This window comes from Lepidochelys olivacea, assembly GCF_965140295.1.
Source record: "Lepidochelys olivacea isolate rLepOli2 genome assembly, chromosome: 9".
In the NCBI taxonomy this organism is placed as follows: domain Eukaryota; kingdom Metazoa; phylum Chordata; order Testudines; family Cheloniidae; genus Lepidochelys; species Lepidochelys olivacea.
In genome coordinates, this window is record NC_140419.1 from 91,138,639 (window position 1) to 91,152,720 (window position 14,082).

The 14,082-nt window shown below is 41.2% G+C and overlaps 1 protein-coding gene across 6 annotated transcripts in view; it reads left to right on the forward strand.

Moving 5' to 3' along the window:
* Positions 1 to 14,082, forward strand: part of IL1RAPL2 (interleukin 1 receptor accessory protein like 2) — a 552,617-nt gene that overhangs the window by 512,854 nt on the left and 25,681 nt on the right. For all 6 annotated transcript variants that reach the window (XM_084639401.1, XM_084639405.1, XM_084639402.1 and 3 more), the window contains one exon: positions 9,568 to 9,697. In XM_084639401.1, coding sequence (XP_084495527.1) covers positions 9,568 to 9,697 — 130 coding nt within the window. The remainder of the gene's footprint in view (positions 1 to 9,567; positions 9,698 to 14,082) is intronic.

The window sequence follows — 14,082 nt, forward strand, 5'->3', positions numbered from 1 at the left end:
TCTTGTTATGCCAAACAAAACACGGTTCCTTTGATCAGTTCACTCTGGGGAAAGCTTCTAAAAAAGAATGAGAACGTTGTTAACATGCCTCAGCTGCTAAAGATATTTACTGCAGCCGCCTCTTCCAGTACAGGCAGAGTCTCTTGTGAAAACACCGGGAGTTTGAGCAGAGCAGTCTAGGTGCAATAGGCCAACATCCTGCAGGGGTGCTAAATTTCCCTCACTTTTGAGCGAGTGCAGCAATGGTGGAACAAGAGTTGTGGGTCACTTGCAGTCCCAGCAATAGGATCTTTGGAGAAGTGGAGGGAGTGGGGACCTGGAAGAGAAGCAACAGGGAGGGGATCTAGACTGTGCCATGAATGGTAACAGCAGCAAGGGGGAGAATGGAAGGGTCTAAGAAGTGGGTGGGGTGGGTCTAATAAAGTTCTGAACTCCTTTATTCCCTGACCACAGCCACATAATAGTGGTCAGTATCTGCAGACCCCAGTGGCAGATGTTACAGAGGAAGCAGTGGAGAGAAAAAGGAAATATGGGACAGGGAGGGAAAGAAAGTATTTGGTGGGCGTCTTGGGGAAATGTTGCGGCGAGAGGAAGAGGAAAAAGGGAAAAAAGAATGGAACTCAAAGGGTAAAAATAAGGGAGAACGGAAACCTGAGAATGAACCTGAAAGCTCATGAATCCAAAGGGAATTGCCAAGTGAATAAAAGATGGGAAGGGGGAGATTTTGTGGAGGGATGGCAAGATGGTGAGAGACAGAACATGAGGGATAGACAGGAAGAAACAAGCCTTGGGAAAGAAACCCAGCCTGGTGAAATGGGGAGAGAGAGAAGAGAAAGTTAGAAAATACTGAGCAAGAGTAAAATGGCAAAGAGGCCAGCAGAAAATGATGGAATAAAGGTAGCAGAAAATAAAGAGGCAAACAAAAGAGGAGAAGGATTGGGATGAGGATGGAAAGAAGATACTGCAAAAAATAATAGTAATAATAATAATAACACCCCACGATGATCAAGTGCAGTAACTTTTATGTTCATTATAATTTATTCCTTTTCATGAGTTCTATGTCATAATGGGGCCTCTGGATGCCATATTAGGGTGCACGAACTGGCACTGATGTGTGCAAAATGGGCTTCTAGTTACCTAAGTGCAGATCTGAGCATCTGAATCCAGGATTTGACTACCCCATTATGTGCTCGTGTGTGATCGATTATGCCCTCTATCTGCAGCGTCTCCGGCTTCCTCTGCCTATTGCACGAACTGTTCAGCATCTATATTCAGGGTTTATTAAATGAATCCAGAAGGTGTGGGACGTATCAATTTTTAAATCAAGCAGATGTTTATTCACCACATGGGACAAATCTCAAGAGGTGCTAAGTACCTGCATCCATGTTCCACTGGAATCAAGGAAAGCTGTAGGCGCTCAGCAGCTCTCGGGATCTGACCCGTGAAATGTATGATATGAAATATGGGAATGAGGAGAATGTTTGCTGACAGTCACAGAAGTACAGAAGTCCTTTCTTTGCACAGAATCACTCTGTTTATTCAGTATCAATGAGTATGCACAGCTCAGCAGAGATTGCCTACCTAAATCTTTGATTAACTGATACCTTTTAAATGCAACCTTGTAAACTCAAAGAGCAAAGACACAACCTACTTAACAAAATATTTGGCGCCGTATGTATTTTTTTTTTCCAGAATTTCAGACTAAGAGGGTTGGTCTTAGATTGCAAGACTGACCTCTAGTGTAAAACATCTGCTATAGTTTACTGTCATAAAATCTATGGATCTTATTCAGCAGATATTCAGCATCCGCAGGTGCTGCTTGCATAGGCCACCCGAGTTCTTAAAGCTCAGCATCTACAGAGCTAATTCTCCCAGGAGCCTAAAAGCTCCGGTGTATTAGTGTGTTCCTGGATTCTGCCTGTTACTGCCGATTGCAAGAGAATGGCTAAAAGCATGACCTTGGAAGGAACTTGGAGAAAATTGATGCTCTCTGCAAACTAGATATCAGCTTCTGCACAAAGATTGTTTTTCATGAATCAAGGTTTATGTTGCCCCTGGCATTTGTGGTGTGGAGAAATTGCAAGTAGAAGCTCTGTCTCCCTTATCTCCTTGTCCAGGATTTCCTTCTGGAGTAAAGGAAGTAGGTTCTTTACTTCACTGTTCTATTCAGTTCAGCCCACTTTGCCAGATGAATATAAGAGTCTGCTCTTTGGTTAATTCCAGACATTTTTAAAGTTCATTACAGCAGCCCAGAGTTCTGGTCAGTGATAAACCAGTGACACAATGATTTGCCTTGCAAACATCACAACTGGAGATTCAGATTCAGTCCTGTAGGCAGTCTCTGGAAGACTATTAGTGAGATGGGCTAAAAAATGTCTTTCATCTCTTACCTCTAGTTATCTGTTACAGTAATGGATGTATAGTACTCAGTGGAATATCTATGTAATGTCTGCACATGAAAGTCACGTTGTATTGTGTTAGATGACCTTGTAATAAAGGCATAAACCATGTAGCTACATTCTCACAGTTTAGAGAGGAACGTAAAAAAGCCAGAAGAGAGGTCATAAGAATGGCCATACTGAGTCAGACCAAAGGTCCATCTAGCCCAGTATCCTGTCTTCCGAAAGTGGCTAATACCAGATGCCCCAGAGGGAATGAACAAAACAGGTAATCATCAAGTGATCCATCCCCTGTCTCCCATTCCCAGCTTCTGGCAAACAGAGGCTAGGGACACCATCCCTGCTAATAGCCATTGATGGACCTATCCTCCGTGAATTTATCTAGTTCTTTTTTTAACTCTGTTATAGTCTTGGCCTTCACAACATCCTCTGGCAAGGAGTTGACTGTGCGTTGTGTGGAAAAAAATACTTCCTTTTGTTTGTTTTAAACTTGCTGCCTATTAATTTCATTTGGTGGCCCTTAGTTCTTGTGTTATGAGGAGTAAATAACTCTTCCTTATTTACTTTCTCCACACAGTCATGATTTTATAGACCTCTATCATATTCCCCCTTAGTCGTCTCTTTTCCAAGCTGAAAAGTCCCAGTCTTATTAATCTCTCTTCATATGGCAACCGTTCCATAGCCCTAATCATTTTTGTTTCCCTTTTCTGAACCTTTTCCAAGTCCAATATATATATTTTTATAATCAGAAATGATACATGGATAAGGTAGGAGGAGAGAACTTGGATGCTCAACACAAATACACAAAAGAGAAGAGCTAGGGAATATAATGACAGCTGATTAATAACTTTAAAATGAATGAAGAGAGGGCATTATTCCCAGAACTAGGTAGGCCAAGGAGCATTGGCCTGAATCTAAATGTTAAAATAGATATGAGGGGAAAATTAAGACCAGCTGAATTGTGCAATAAATTCTGCCCTCACTGCAAGCATGGTTGAAAGTGAGATAGTAAGTGGTCTTGCAAACTGTAAGGGTCCAACTGCGTGACTACAATATTCCTGGCTGGCCATACAGCCTGTGGTTCCTTAATAATCACAAGCACTGTGTTCTGTAATTGTACTGGGTGATATGATGTACATTCTTAGCTGATGCCTCTGGTATGTCCCATGAAACTCTGGCAAGATAAATCTGAAAGCCACTTGAATAACATGTGCCCTCTCTCTCTCTCCCCTTGCTGGCTGAGAGCTCTAGGGGTCACAAAATGCTGATGTCTAGGCAACGTCTGAGAAGATGGATGTAGAGCTCTTTGTCAGCTGTTGGCCCAACTGCATCTTTCCCAAGAAATATAGTGCCTTTCTAGGGAGTAAGACACCTGCGCTATTGTCAATGTGAACCAGTTAAAACTTAAGCATTGATGAGGAAGGCCTGGAATGAGAGAGTGATTCTGCAGAGATGCACACATCTTCCCTTCTGCATGTGCTCAATAGCCATTATTTAGGCAAATGAGATAAAAATACCATATAAAGGCACTAGTCAGTAGTATTAATGGCCATGAGGGTCTGCAGATGCAAACCCAGAAAATGAACCATGCAGAATTAACTTGACACCGCTTGTCACAAGAAGGATTTCCTTGCAAAGGAGGTATCCTGTACTGTATTCTGCAGGCCACCCTCTTCAGTCTTTTGTTTGGTAGCCAGTTTTGGCACCTGAACCCAGTTGAAACTGTTTTCCGCCTTCTGAAAGGGCAGAATGCCACTAAAACAGATGAGTATGATCACAGACGTACCAGAGAGCCAGTATGTGCATCAAATTGGTATATGAGTGGTCAGATTCTTGTCCAAGAATGCAGCTAGAGCAGTCATGAATCTCTGCCCAGATTAAAGAGATATACTGTCATCAGTCCAGCCAAGTACTGACCTGACTTTGGAAGGCTTTACCTCATTTCTTATGGCTTGAGTGGAGTGTTTTGTGCTTTAGTGTATAAGGAGAAGTGTTTCATGAGGAAGGGAGATTGAAGAATGATAGTAAGGTCTGTGCAGTCTAAGCAGTTCTAGAAAGGAAGCACCTGTGGATCTTATCAGAAGTGGTTTCTCCACCAAATCGAGTTTCCGGCAAAAGAGGTGCAGGTGCAAAGACCAGATTATGACTTTCCACAAATATTGTCCTGATTCAGGTCCCAGAGTACCATTTTAGCTGTCTCGGGTTATTGTTTAATTGTGTACTATGCAAATATCAAAATCAGATTATTGCTAAAGGGAAAACATCCCCTGCCCAAGTATCATCATTTTTTAAAACTTATTTATTTAAAAAACAATTCTCCAGGGACAGTACATGTGCCAGGCTACATCAGAAATCCTTACCTTTCTGAAAGGTATTCTCCACAAACAGCAAGAGTGTAGCAACCTACATTTTCAAACTTGAGTGCCAATATATAGAGACCTGAATCCATCCATTGGCACCAAAGAAATATAGCTTGCTTTCCAGCAGCGCTGAGCATCCATGCATGGCCTCTCTGGGGTCTAGTCTCTTTTCTCCACAGCCCCTCTACTCTCATCTTCCTAGTTATATTTGACTGAGGTAGGATTACATAACTAGCAGGGGAAGACAGAACTCTATCACTTTAAATAAATGTCATAATGACTAACACAGATGGAGCATCTTTCATCCAAGGATCTCAAAGGACTTTATTAACAATATTAAGCCTCTTGACACCTTTATGAAGTAGGTATTACCTCCATTTTAGAGATGGATAAATTGAAGCACAGCAGGGTTGTGGCTTGCCTGAGCTCATCCTGCAAATTCAGGGCAAGAACCAGAGATAGAACCCAGCCGGCTACACTGATAGACCCACCCGATGTTGTAACTATTTGGGGTGGGAAATCAGAATGGGTTTGTGAGATTTGAGGCGGGAAGTTGATGATGTCATCGTTACCTTTCATTCCTCTGACCTGTCACTGTGCAGCAGAGGTGAAGTCACAGAACAAGTAAAATCTTGCGTGTACCTAAGAAGTCTGTTCAGATCCGACGGGTCCATCAAGGGCGAAATTTAAAGAGATGTGCTTTAGTGACATATGCTGCACTTAATCTGATTAAATGATGGACTGATAAAAATGTTATGTTGGATCCCAACGTGACAATACTAACAGTATTACTCTATGGTCTGGAAACAGCTGCATTAAATTCAAGAGACATCAGAAGGCTGGAAGCAGTAGGGATGAGAGTCCTTCCAAAGATGGCATGTGTAAAGTGGAATGAAAGTACAAGAATCAGGAAATCCCAGTGTTTCAAACTTTTGAGTTTTTGACCAAAGGAAAATGATGACAAGGAGCCTCATTAACATTAGTGGGCCTTGGATCAGGCAATTTGTAGAGAGACATTTAAGCCCTATCCACTGGAGGAAAAGATCACTGTAAGAGGAGGCCTCACCCTTAAGGACTGGAGGGCTGGGGCTAGCCAATCCTGGTTACAGCCTGAGCCACACCTGGAAGAGAGCAGGGTGATTGCCCTGTAAAGAGCAGCAGGAGGCTGCAATGAAGGAGGGGATGCTCAGGGATTAGAGACTGCTAGGAATGAGCAGGCTCTAGTGGACAGTAGTGGGAGTTAGGACTAAGACTTCAGCCAGGTAGGGCACGCCAAAACAGGAAAGGTCCCAGACAGGAAGAAGAGACGCCTTTGTTTTGTGTAGACGTTCGGATGCACTGGAAAACTTTATTTTGAATGTTTGTTGATTTAATAAAACAGGACCCAAAGAAGGATGGGAGTGGACAAAAGTGGTTGAGGTTTTTTTAGTTTATTGAACAGTCCAAGAGGGGAAACTGAGGAAGGCTGCCTGTAGCATGATGGTAAGCCACTAGGGGGCACATGAGAGGCATCTGGCCTGGTTACAATCACTAACAGAAGTTAGCCAGGAAAGACTAAATGAGTGCTCTTACAAGGGCAAATAGCAACCAGTATAAAGAGGTAGAAAATAGGCTACCTGCCAACAGATAAATCGATATGCCTGTGTGCATTAGTTGGATCCTGTGATCTATATACAGCTTTTGTTTTTGTGCACCAGTCTCCGAGCCATTCATTTAACCATGATATTTCAGTTTTTAAAGGATCAAACTCTTTTTGCAGAGTTATTTTAAGCATCATTTGTTTGAGGCTGGGAGGGTGTAATATTCAAGATGAGATGCGATACAGAATATGCCATTTACTTTCACAATATGCCACACCCCCAGTAAGCATGTTCAAAATCACACAGAGCAATATTCTACTGCAAACCCTTTCTCAGTCCTTAGCCAAGACATCCCATGAAATCACTTCAGTAAGGGCCAGCAGGATTTGGCTAACTGTTTTTAGTTGGAATTCTCTTTTGAAAAATGAAATGCAAGGGGAAATGGTAAAATGTACTGAAGAATTCATATTCATTTATTGTGAAAATAGTCATATGAAAATTTACAATAAGATTTGGCTATCAAAAGTTCCAGTTGCCAGCAGTAGTGCCTTATCAGCTGGGAGTTTACAACAAGCATGTCTGATGGAAAGAGATGGGGAAGAAAACAAAAGCAGAGACTTCTGCTTGGAAGCAGAGGCTTTAATGTAGCAAGGTGACCCGAGGTAAAAAAAGGAGAATTAATAATATCTAACAGTCTTTTCTATTCTTTCCTCACTGTGACTTAAAATGCTCCATTAAATGTTGACTTCATTAGTAATCCCTCTAATCACTCCCCGAGTTTTAACCAAAATGTTTAATTTAAAGAAATGTCTATCGGATTTAAATTGAACCTATTGACAATTGAGGCAATTGTAGAATCCCACAAACTCTTTGGAACTTTGATTTTTAATTAAATGATGCAAGAGAATTTTAAATGTAGTTAAAATGTTAACTCTTTTGTGTGATACCTAATGTGAATAACTACATGCAATTCTCTGGGCATTTACTTTGCAATTATAGAAATCAGACATCTCTTCAGAATGTTTTTGCTTCTTTCATTTGATTCTGTGAGAATCTGCTGGATTAGTGAACAAAAAACATCCTGTAAGAAACTGTTCTAGCAATACTTAATGGCCAGCACAGTGTGCCAAGTAAGGGGCAAATACTGTCATTTTTGATAGACCACATCTAGCCTTTTCCTTTTTTCACATTGCTCTAATTGTCATTTTCCATTCAAGTCAAACGTGGATTGAACACCCGCATGCCAGGAATCACTTAAATTGATGTGCATCATGACTGCTGGGCAAACAGCACAATAAGAACTTACACCTGGCATTGGCCATCTATAGACATTGCAAAATGTATATAGCTGGAGGACTAATTCCCAGTCACATCAGTTAAGGACACTCGTCAGCACCTCACAGAATTGGTTCCTATGTGAGAATGCAGATTGGTCCAGAATATTTCATAGAATCATTTCCCATGATACCGTCTTGTAGTGAGTGAGGCTGAGCAGTTCTACATTTGGATACATATTGTTTGATTGTTGATTCATTGATCCTTTATGTCTCTTTGTTATGACATTAATCAGTACTGTAGGAGTCAGAGTAACAGCCGTGTTAGTCTGTATTCGCAAAAAGAAAAGGAGTACTTCTGGCACCTTAGAGACTAACCAATTTATTTGAGCATGAGCTCACGAAAGCTCATGCTCAAATAAATTGGTTAGTCTCTAAGGTGCCACAAGTACTCCTTTTCTTTTTACTGTAGGAGTGTGTGACTGAATGTAGATATATAATCTATACATCAAGCTATCAGTATATCATCGTTATTTATAGATATCAATATGTTCTGTAGGTAACTACAAATAATAAACACACTAACAGTAAATAGTGACAATTTTCATGAAACCTTGTTTCGCACACTTTCATGATACACATTCCATTTCCCTTTCCATTTTTTCCTCTCATTATTTTCTGGAGAAACAGTCTTTTTGTCAGACAAGATCTGCAGATTTTCTTTCCCTCACTGTACCCTAAAGCGACTCGTGCTTTTGTGAGCCCAACTTGAAACAACTTAGAGGGTCCTAATTTTCAGAGGCTGAGTATTGAGCATTTTATGGAACTCCAGCTCCTTTAAAGTTTCGCAGGGTTGGGCTCTAAAAGAGTGAGGTGCCCATTCTGTTTCCATGTAAAAACCCTCAACTACCAGCATGGCTGGCACAATCAGACAGTTCTTCTAAATATAATTTAGTCCATTTTCCAGTGGTCTTGATCCAGTTCCAGTTGAAAGTCTTTTTCATTGACATCAGCTCAAGCTCCAATTGCCCTTCTTCTTTCTTGGGCGCTCGGGACACCAGACCCTCTTCAGCAACATCCGTGACACATGCACACAGAAAGAGATCCAACAGCTATATCTGCATACTCGGGGAATGGGCACGATTCCCCAAAATTCACTGAAGCTATGGCTGCTTCAGCTACAACTACAACTGGCAGGCAAGCAACCATCGGGCCTGGCAAAGCAAACACTGAATGATTCTTTTGGCTATCTAGTACAGCTAAAAGTCATCTCTCAATGAAAGCTTATCTAGAAGCTGATTCCTTGGAGAGAAAAGAGAGGCAGCAGGACATCTGTGTTTTGTTTTATTTCTTTTAAAAAAAAATTTGAGCTAATGGGGAAAGAGACTTCTTTACTTTATTACCTGATCAGTCATTTAAGGTTTAATCATTTTTCACAAATCTGATTGATATGACCATTGCTCCTGTTGTTGCACCCTTGCCGTTACACACAACCTTTATTTCAGGGACTTTAAATGCTTTATGAACAGTACACATGTGAAGTAGGAATTATTACACCCATTTTACAGAAGGGTAGACAGAAGCACACCGATTTAGTGACTTTCCTACTGCCTCGTGATACTGGCCAATTTTGGAATAGAACTGAGAACCTTTAGCAACTAACCCAACATGACTTGCACTATGACCATTTCTAGTAGCTGCCATCTCACTGTCCATGTGATACCATTCTGAGAACATTTCAATGATGGATCACATCAGAGTTTTATATCACTACTATACACTGCACATTTTAGTTCACACGGAAATTTCCCTTCATGCCTCATGGCTCTTTTTCCTTATAGTCTTTTACAAAGAACTTTCTTGAAAGCTTTTAACAATAGAATTTTCACAGTTATTTTCCTACACTGACATCCATGCTTATTTGTCTAACCGCCTCTCTGTATGTTGTCCTCAGGTAACCCACTAAGCATTGCCTGCAAAGCATTCTTTGGATTCAGTGGAGAATCGGGCCCCATGATCTACTGGATGAGAGGGGAAAAATTCATTGAAGAACTAGAAGGTCACATTAGAGAAGGGGAAATCAGGTACTGTTTGGAGTATTTATTTTACTGCTAAGAAAATGGTATGGCCCAACAGGGAATGTTTTTAACACCTTTTTAATTTGAACTGAAAATGATTTTCTTGTCTAAAAAGTGATGGATGGCTGCGAACCAGTGCAACATTAGTTCATTGCTTCTGATTATACTCTAAAGACAGTGTGGCTATTCATGTGTTCTGAGGATATGTCACCAAATTCCCTAGGCTACCGCTGACATGCTTCTGAATGTCCTGGGGGTTGCTTTTGGCCTTTAACTATAATGATATTGTCCACTACATTTGCCCCAAGTGGATGCTCTTGGGAAATTAATGTTATTTTCAGTATCGATGTTAATCCTAAAGATGGATGGCCACCTGCCAGAGATTTCTACACTGTTTCTCTTCTACTTGCCCAACCAGCATAGAGCTATGTACAGTGCACATAACTTAACCAGTGCCTTCTCTACGTGTGTATGTGTTCCTTTCTGCAGAGAAACAAGTAATCATGAGGTGTTTGTTACCCATCTTGTGCCTTTTTTGTGTCATCAGACATTCAGATTGCTGACCATTGCTTGTTGTAAAAGTTTTAATGAAAAGAATCCTTCATAATATGTGTCTCCGTTAATTTGTATGAGTCCAAATGAACCTCGTAGTTCATGGAATTTGTACTTAACTATATTCCCTTGTCATCCCTCATTAATAATTCCCTGACTAAAAGCTTCTTGAGTAGGACCCACATCTTCCTCTATGTTTGCCCAGCTCACTGGTGTTCCCAGTTCTCCTTGACAAATGATGAATAAAAGTACTAAAACAACCCAGGTTCTTTTCACATCTTCAACCTCTTACCTGTTTAAGACCCATCTTTAACTGCAAATTATCAAAGAAATCCAAAATAACTGACCCAAAATTGCCCCTTAGTCACATGTAAGATTCCTCACAAAAAGTAAGAAGAGTTTTTGTTGCACAGTTGCTGTGCTATCTAATGACTGCCAATATAAAATTCTAGCAAACTGCCGCCTGTATTAATGAGCATTTTAAAAACTCTTCATATGGAAGTTCCTTTATAGCAACAGAATGATTTTTGTCACTCCCCTGGAACATCTCTTGATTCCAAACTCAGTCCCCAGTTCTGCCCCAAATTACATGCATGCCTCTTCCACTGACTTCTTTGAGAACTGCATAGACTGCATGGGCATAGACTTTACCCCAGGAGTCGCAATATCTTTCAGTAGAAGTACATTGGGCTAGGTTCCCAGCTGCAGCGGATCTCTGCCCAGTGCCGCAGGGGAACATGGGAGTCAAAGTTGGCTGCCATGTATCTGTTCACACTTTCCAGAGATTCCTGGAGGCAAGCATGATCTGACCATGCTTCCTCCTGCTGCCCAGCATGCACTCCACTCCAGAGGGCAGGTCGGGGATGGCATTAAACTAGCAGTGAGCCCTTAGCACAGATTACAATTGGTGTCTTTAACTGGTGCCTTCTTGACTTCTTTGATTGAATTGGAGGTTAAGTTGCAGTTGTGTTCCGTTGCCCCATTTAATTGTTCCTCTTAACTAATTGCACATTTTCCCCCAATTAAAATCCTTTAACTCAGGATAATATATGTGTATAAACTCATAGCAATTCAAGTGTGTCTTCTCTTCAGTACATCTAACAGCACCATATATCCCCTCTTGCTTTTATAGACCATGATCAGCATTAAAATCTCAGCACTTGCCAACAGCTCCAATGTTGTTATTTTAGGTGCCAGAGTTCACGCCTTTTCTTTGATTTGGAAATAACCACAGCAACCACATGATAACTGTTTACAAAAGTTGACTTTCTCATGGTGACCACTGTTGTCTACATCTCAGATTGACCATGCCCTCTAAATTCAACACGAAACACTGCTGTCATGTTAGCAGCACTGCAAGCCTGCCTATATCTTCCATCCAGTCATTGTTATTGATCTTTTCCAAGATAAAAGATATGCAACTGATGCTTAGAAATTGATTAGCAATGGTGGGCCCTGTCTATTTGACACTTTTCCTACCATTCTGCTGTCGATGCAGCAGCCATAGGTGTGTCCCTTTAAATGCTGAGATAAACTTGCAGTAACTGGGCATTGATACAATCGGACCAATGAGTCTCCAGGCATTTTTCTGTTGCTAAGAGTCTAAAGCTGTAGCTCTACTTTATATCTCAGAGAAGGTTAGAAGTCCATCCCTTCGCTTTTCAAACTTAATCTGAGTCTTCCCAGGCTTCTTCAGATATTTTCCTTTACACAAGATTTAAGCTACTCCCTTCTGTTCTGAAGAGAATTTAATATAGCTGGTGAGGTCTTTTGTTTACAGTCATGTGACACTCCAGAGAATCTATGATACATTTCCACCTCTAATATTGATAATTGACTATGAATTAATCTGTGCTTTCTTAGGAGATCACTACAATGTGTACTCAGATATATTCCTTTTGAAGTCGTATCCATGGGACTATGTTCATGTGTGATGGCTATTCAGCTTGGGTAAGGGCTGTAGAACTGGGTCTGGAGTGATTTATCAAGGGATTGTGAGATGGCATGACAAAGACGGTGAGGTCTGATCATCGTGAAGTAGTGATTAGCATTGCAGGGGCAAATCAAAGGCAAGGTCTTCTTTTTCTAAGTGAGAAGGGCCTTCTCCTACTTCCCTCACTTGCCTTCCCCTTGAATTAAATTCACCAAAAGATAGAGAACTGTAGGGAAGTGGGGGGGGTTGAGATCTTGCCCATGTTCTTCTTGCCCAGGGTTGGGATTTCCACACAGTAATAAAAATGTCATGGAAATTGAACCAGTGCTATTAAACAAGGAATAACAGTCTTTAAGCCTGCCTGCAGAGTTGTGAATTGCAACTGATTATCAAAGGAGTTCTCAGTGAATTTCAATTCTATTCCTTTGCCACAGCAGAGAAATATTGTCCACTATAAATCTTACTTTACAAATCACCCTATAAATTGCTAATATTTTTGTCCTCATGCAACACCATAAAACAGTTTACAAATCCCTTATAATGCTTGTCTTGGAAAATATATTTGTCTTTTTTTTCTCCCCACAAGAAGCTTCTCAGTTTTTAAAATGGAAATAATTTAATTCCTATTCAATGCATGAAAAGATGTGAATGGGGACATTTTAAATTGAAAGCCTCATTTTCCCTCACTGATTTATCTCGCTCTCTGCACTCTCGCCCACACAAGTCAATTAGCAGGTGCAAAATGCTCCAAGAATACGTGAAGCTTCTATTCCACTACGAGATGTAAGAAAGCAAAATTACTATAGCTATTTATCTAGCGTGTTAGGGTGTGGCCACACTGCAGTCACAGGATGTGTATGCAGCTCGTGTAGACATGCCTGAGCTAGCATTAATCTAGCTAGCTCAGGAACCGGAGCAGTGAACCACAGCAGCACACGCTTCAGCATAAGCTAGCCACTCAAGTCATTGGTTCCAGCCCAGGCAGGTTTGTACAACTTACACTGAAGCCCATGCTGTCTCAGCTTCACTGCTTCAGGACCCATTACAGAACAGACGTACCCTTGAGTGCTTTATAGACAAGGAGGAAGATGATGACTCTCCCCTGAAGAGCTTCCAATCTTAAAAGACAATATACAGGCAAAGAACGGGGAATGAGGTGGGGAGTGATTGAGCGATGAAGCCCACCATACAGCTTGTTAGTTCAATGGCTTCTGTTCGGAGGTGTCTACGTATGTGTCCTTTCATCTACAATCTATCTTTCTTGAGGGAACAAGTATGGGTTTTGTGCCTGTTAGAAGTAGTGGCCCAGATCCTTGGCTATTTATGAGATGTGTACATCACAGGGCGGGGAGTTCGCCTACAGATGTGGCTGTAGATCACATGTTGATTAATGAAGGCCCTAATCCTGCAAAGAGAGCCACCTGTATGTACACTTATGTGTCTAACATCAATGAGAGTGACTGTAGTGATCTGCATCTAAGACATTGTATCTCAAGTTGCTGCATGGGAATTTGGATCCCTGGGTGAAGTCAATGGCAAAAATCCCACTGACTTCAGTGGGACCAGGGTTTCTCCCTGTGTATGTGGATCCCTTTGCAGGTTCAGGGCCTGAGTTTGTTAAAATTCTTCTGTACTTCCTAGAAAACATGGCTCTGTCCATTCACAGGATCAGTTACAAAATGCAGCCCCTTAGAGATTGCACATCTTGTAATATTTTGTGTGCATATGTAACACATTTACAGGAATTTGTCATGAGCTCTGTTCTGCGGGTAAAAAGCAAATGAAAGGTCTAACCCCATTAGGAGCTTCCTGCAGTTTGCTGCCTTTACCCCAGCCCACCACAATATTTAAGTGTCTCTTCTCATTTCCATGATTAGGTCCCCTTCTACTGAGTTTATTTCTCTGC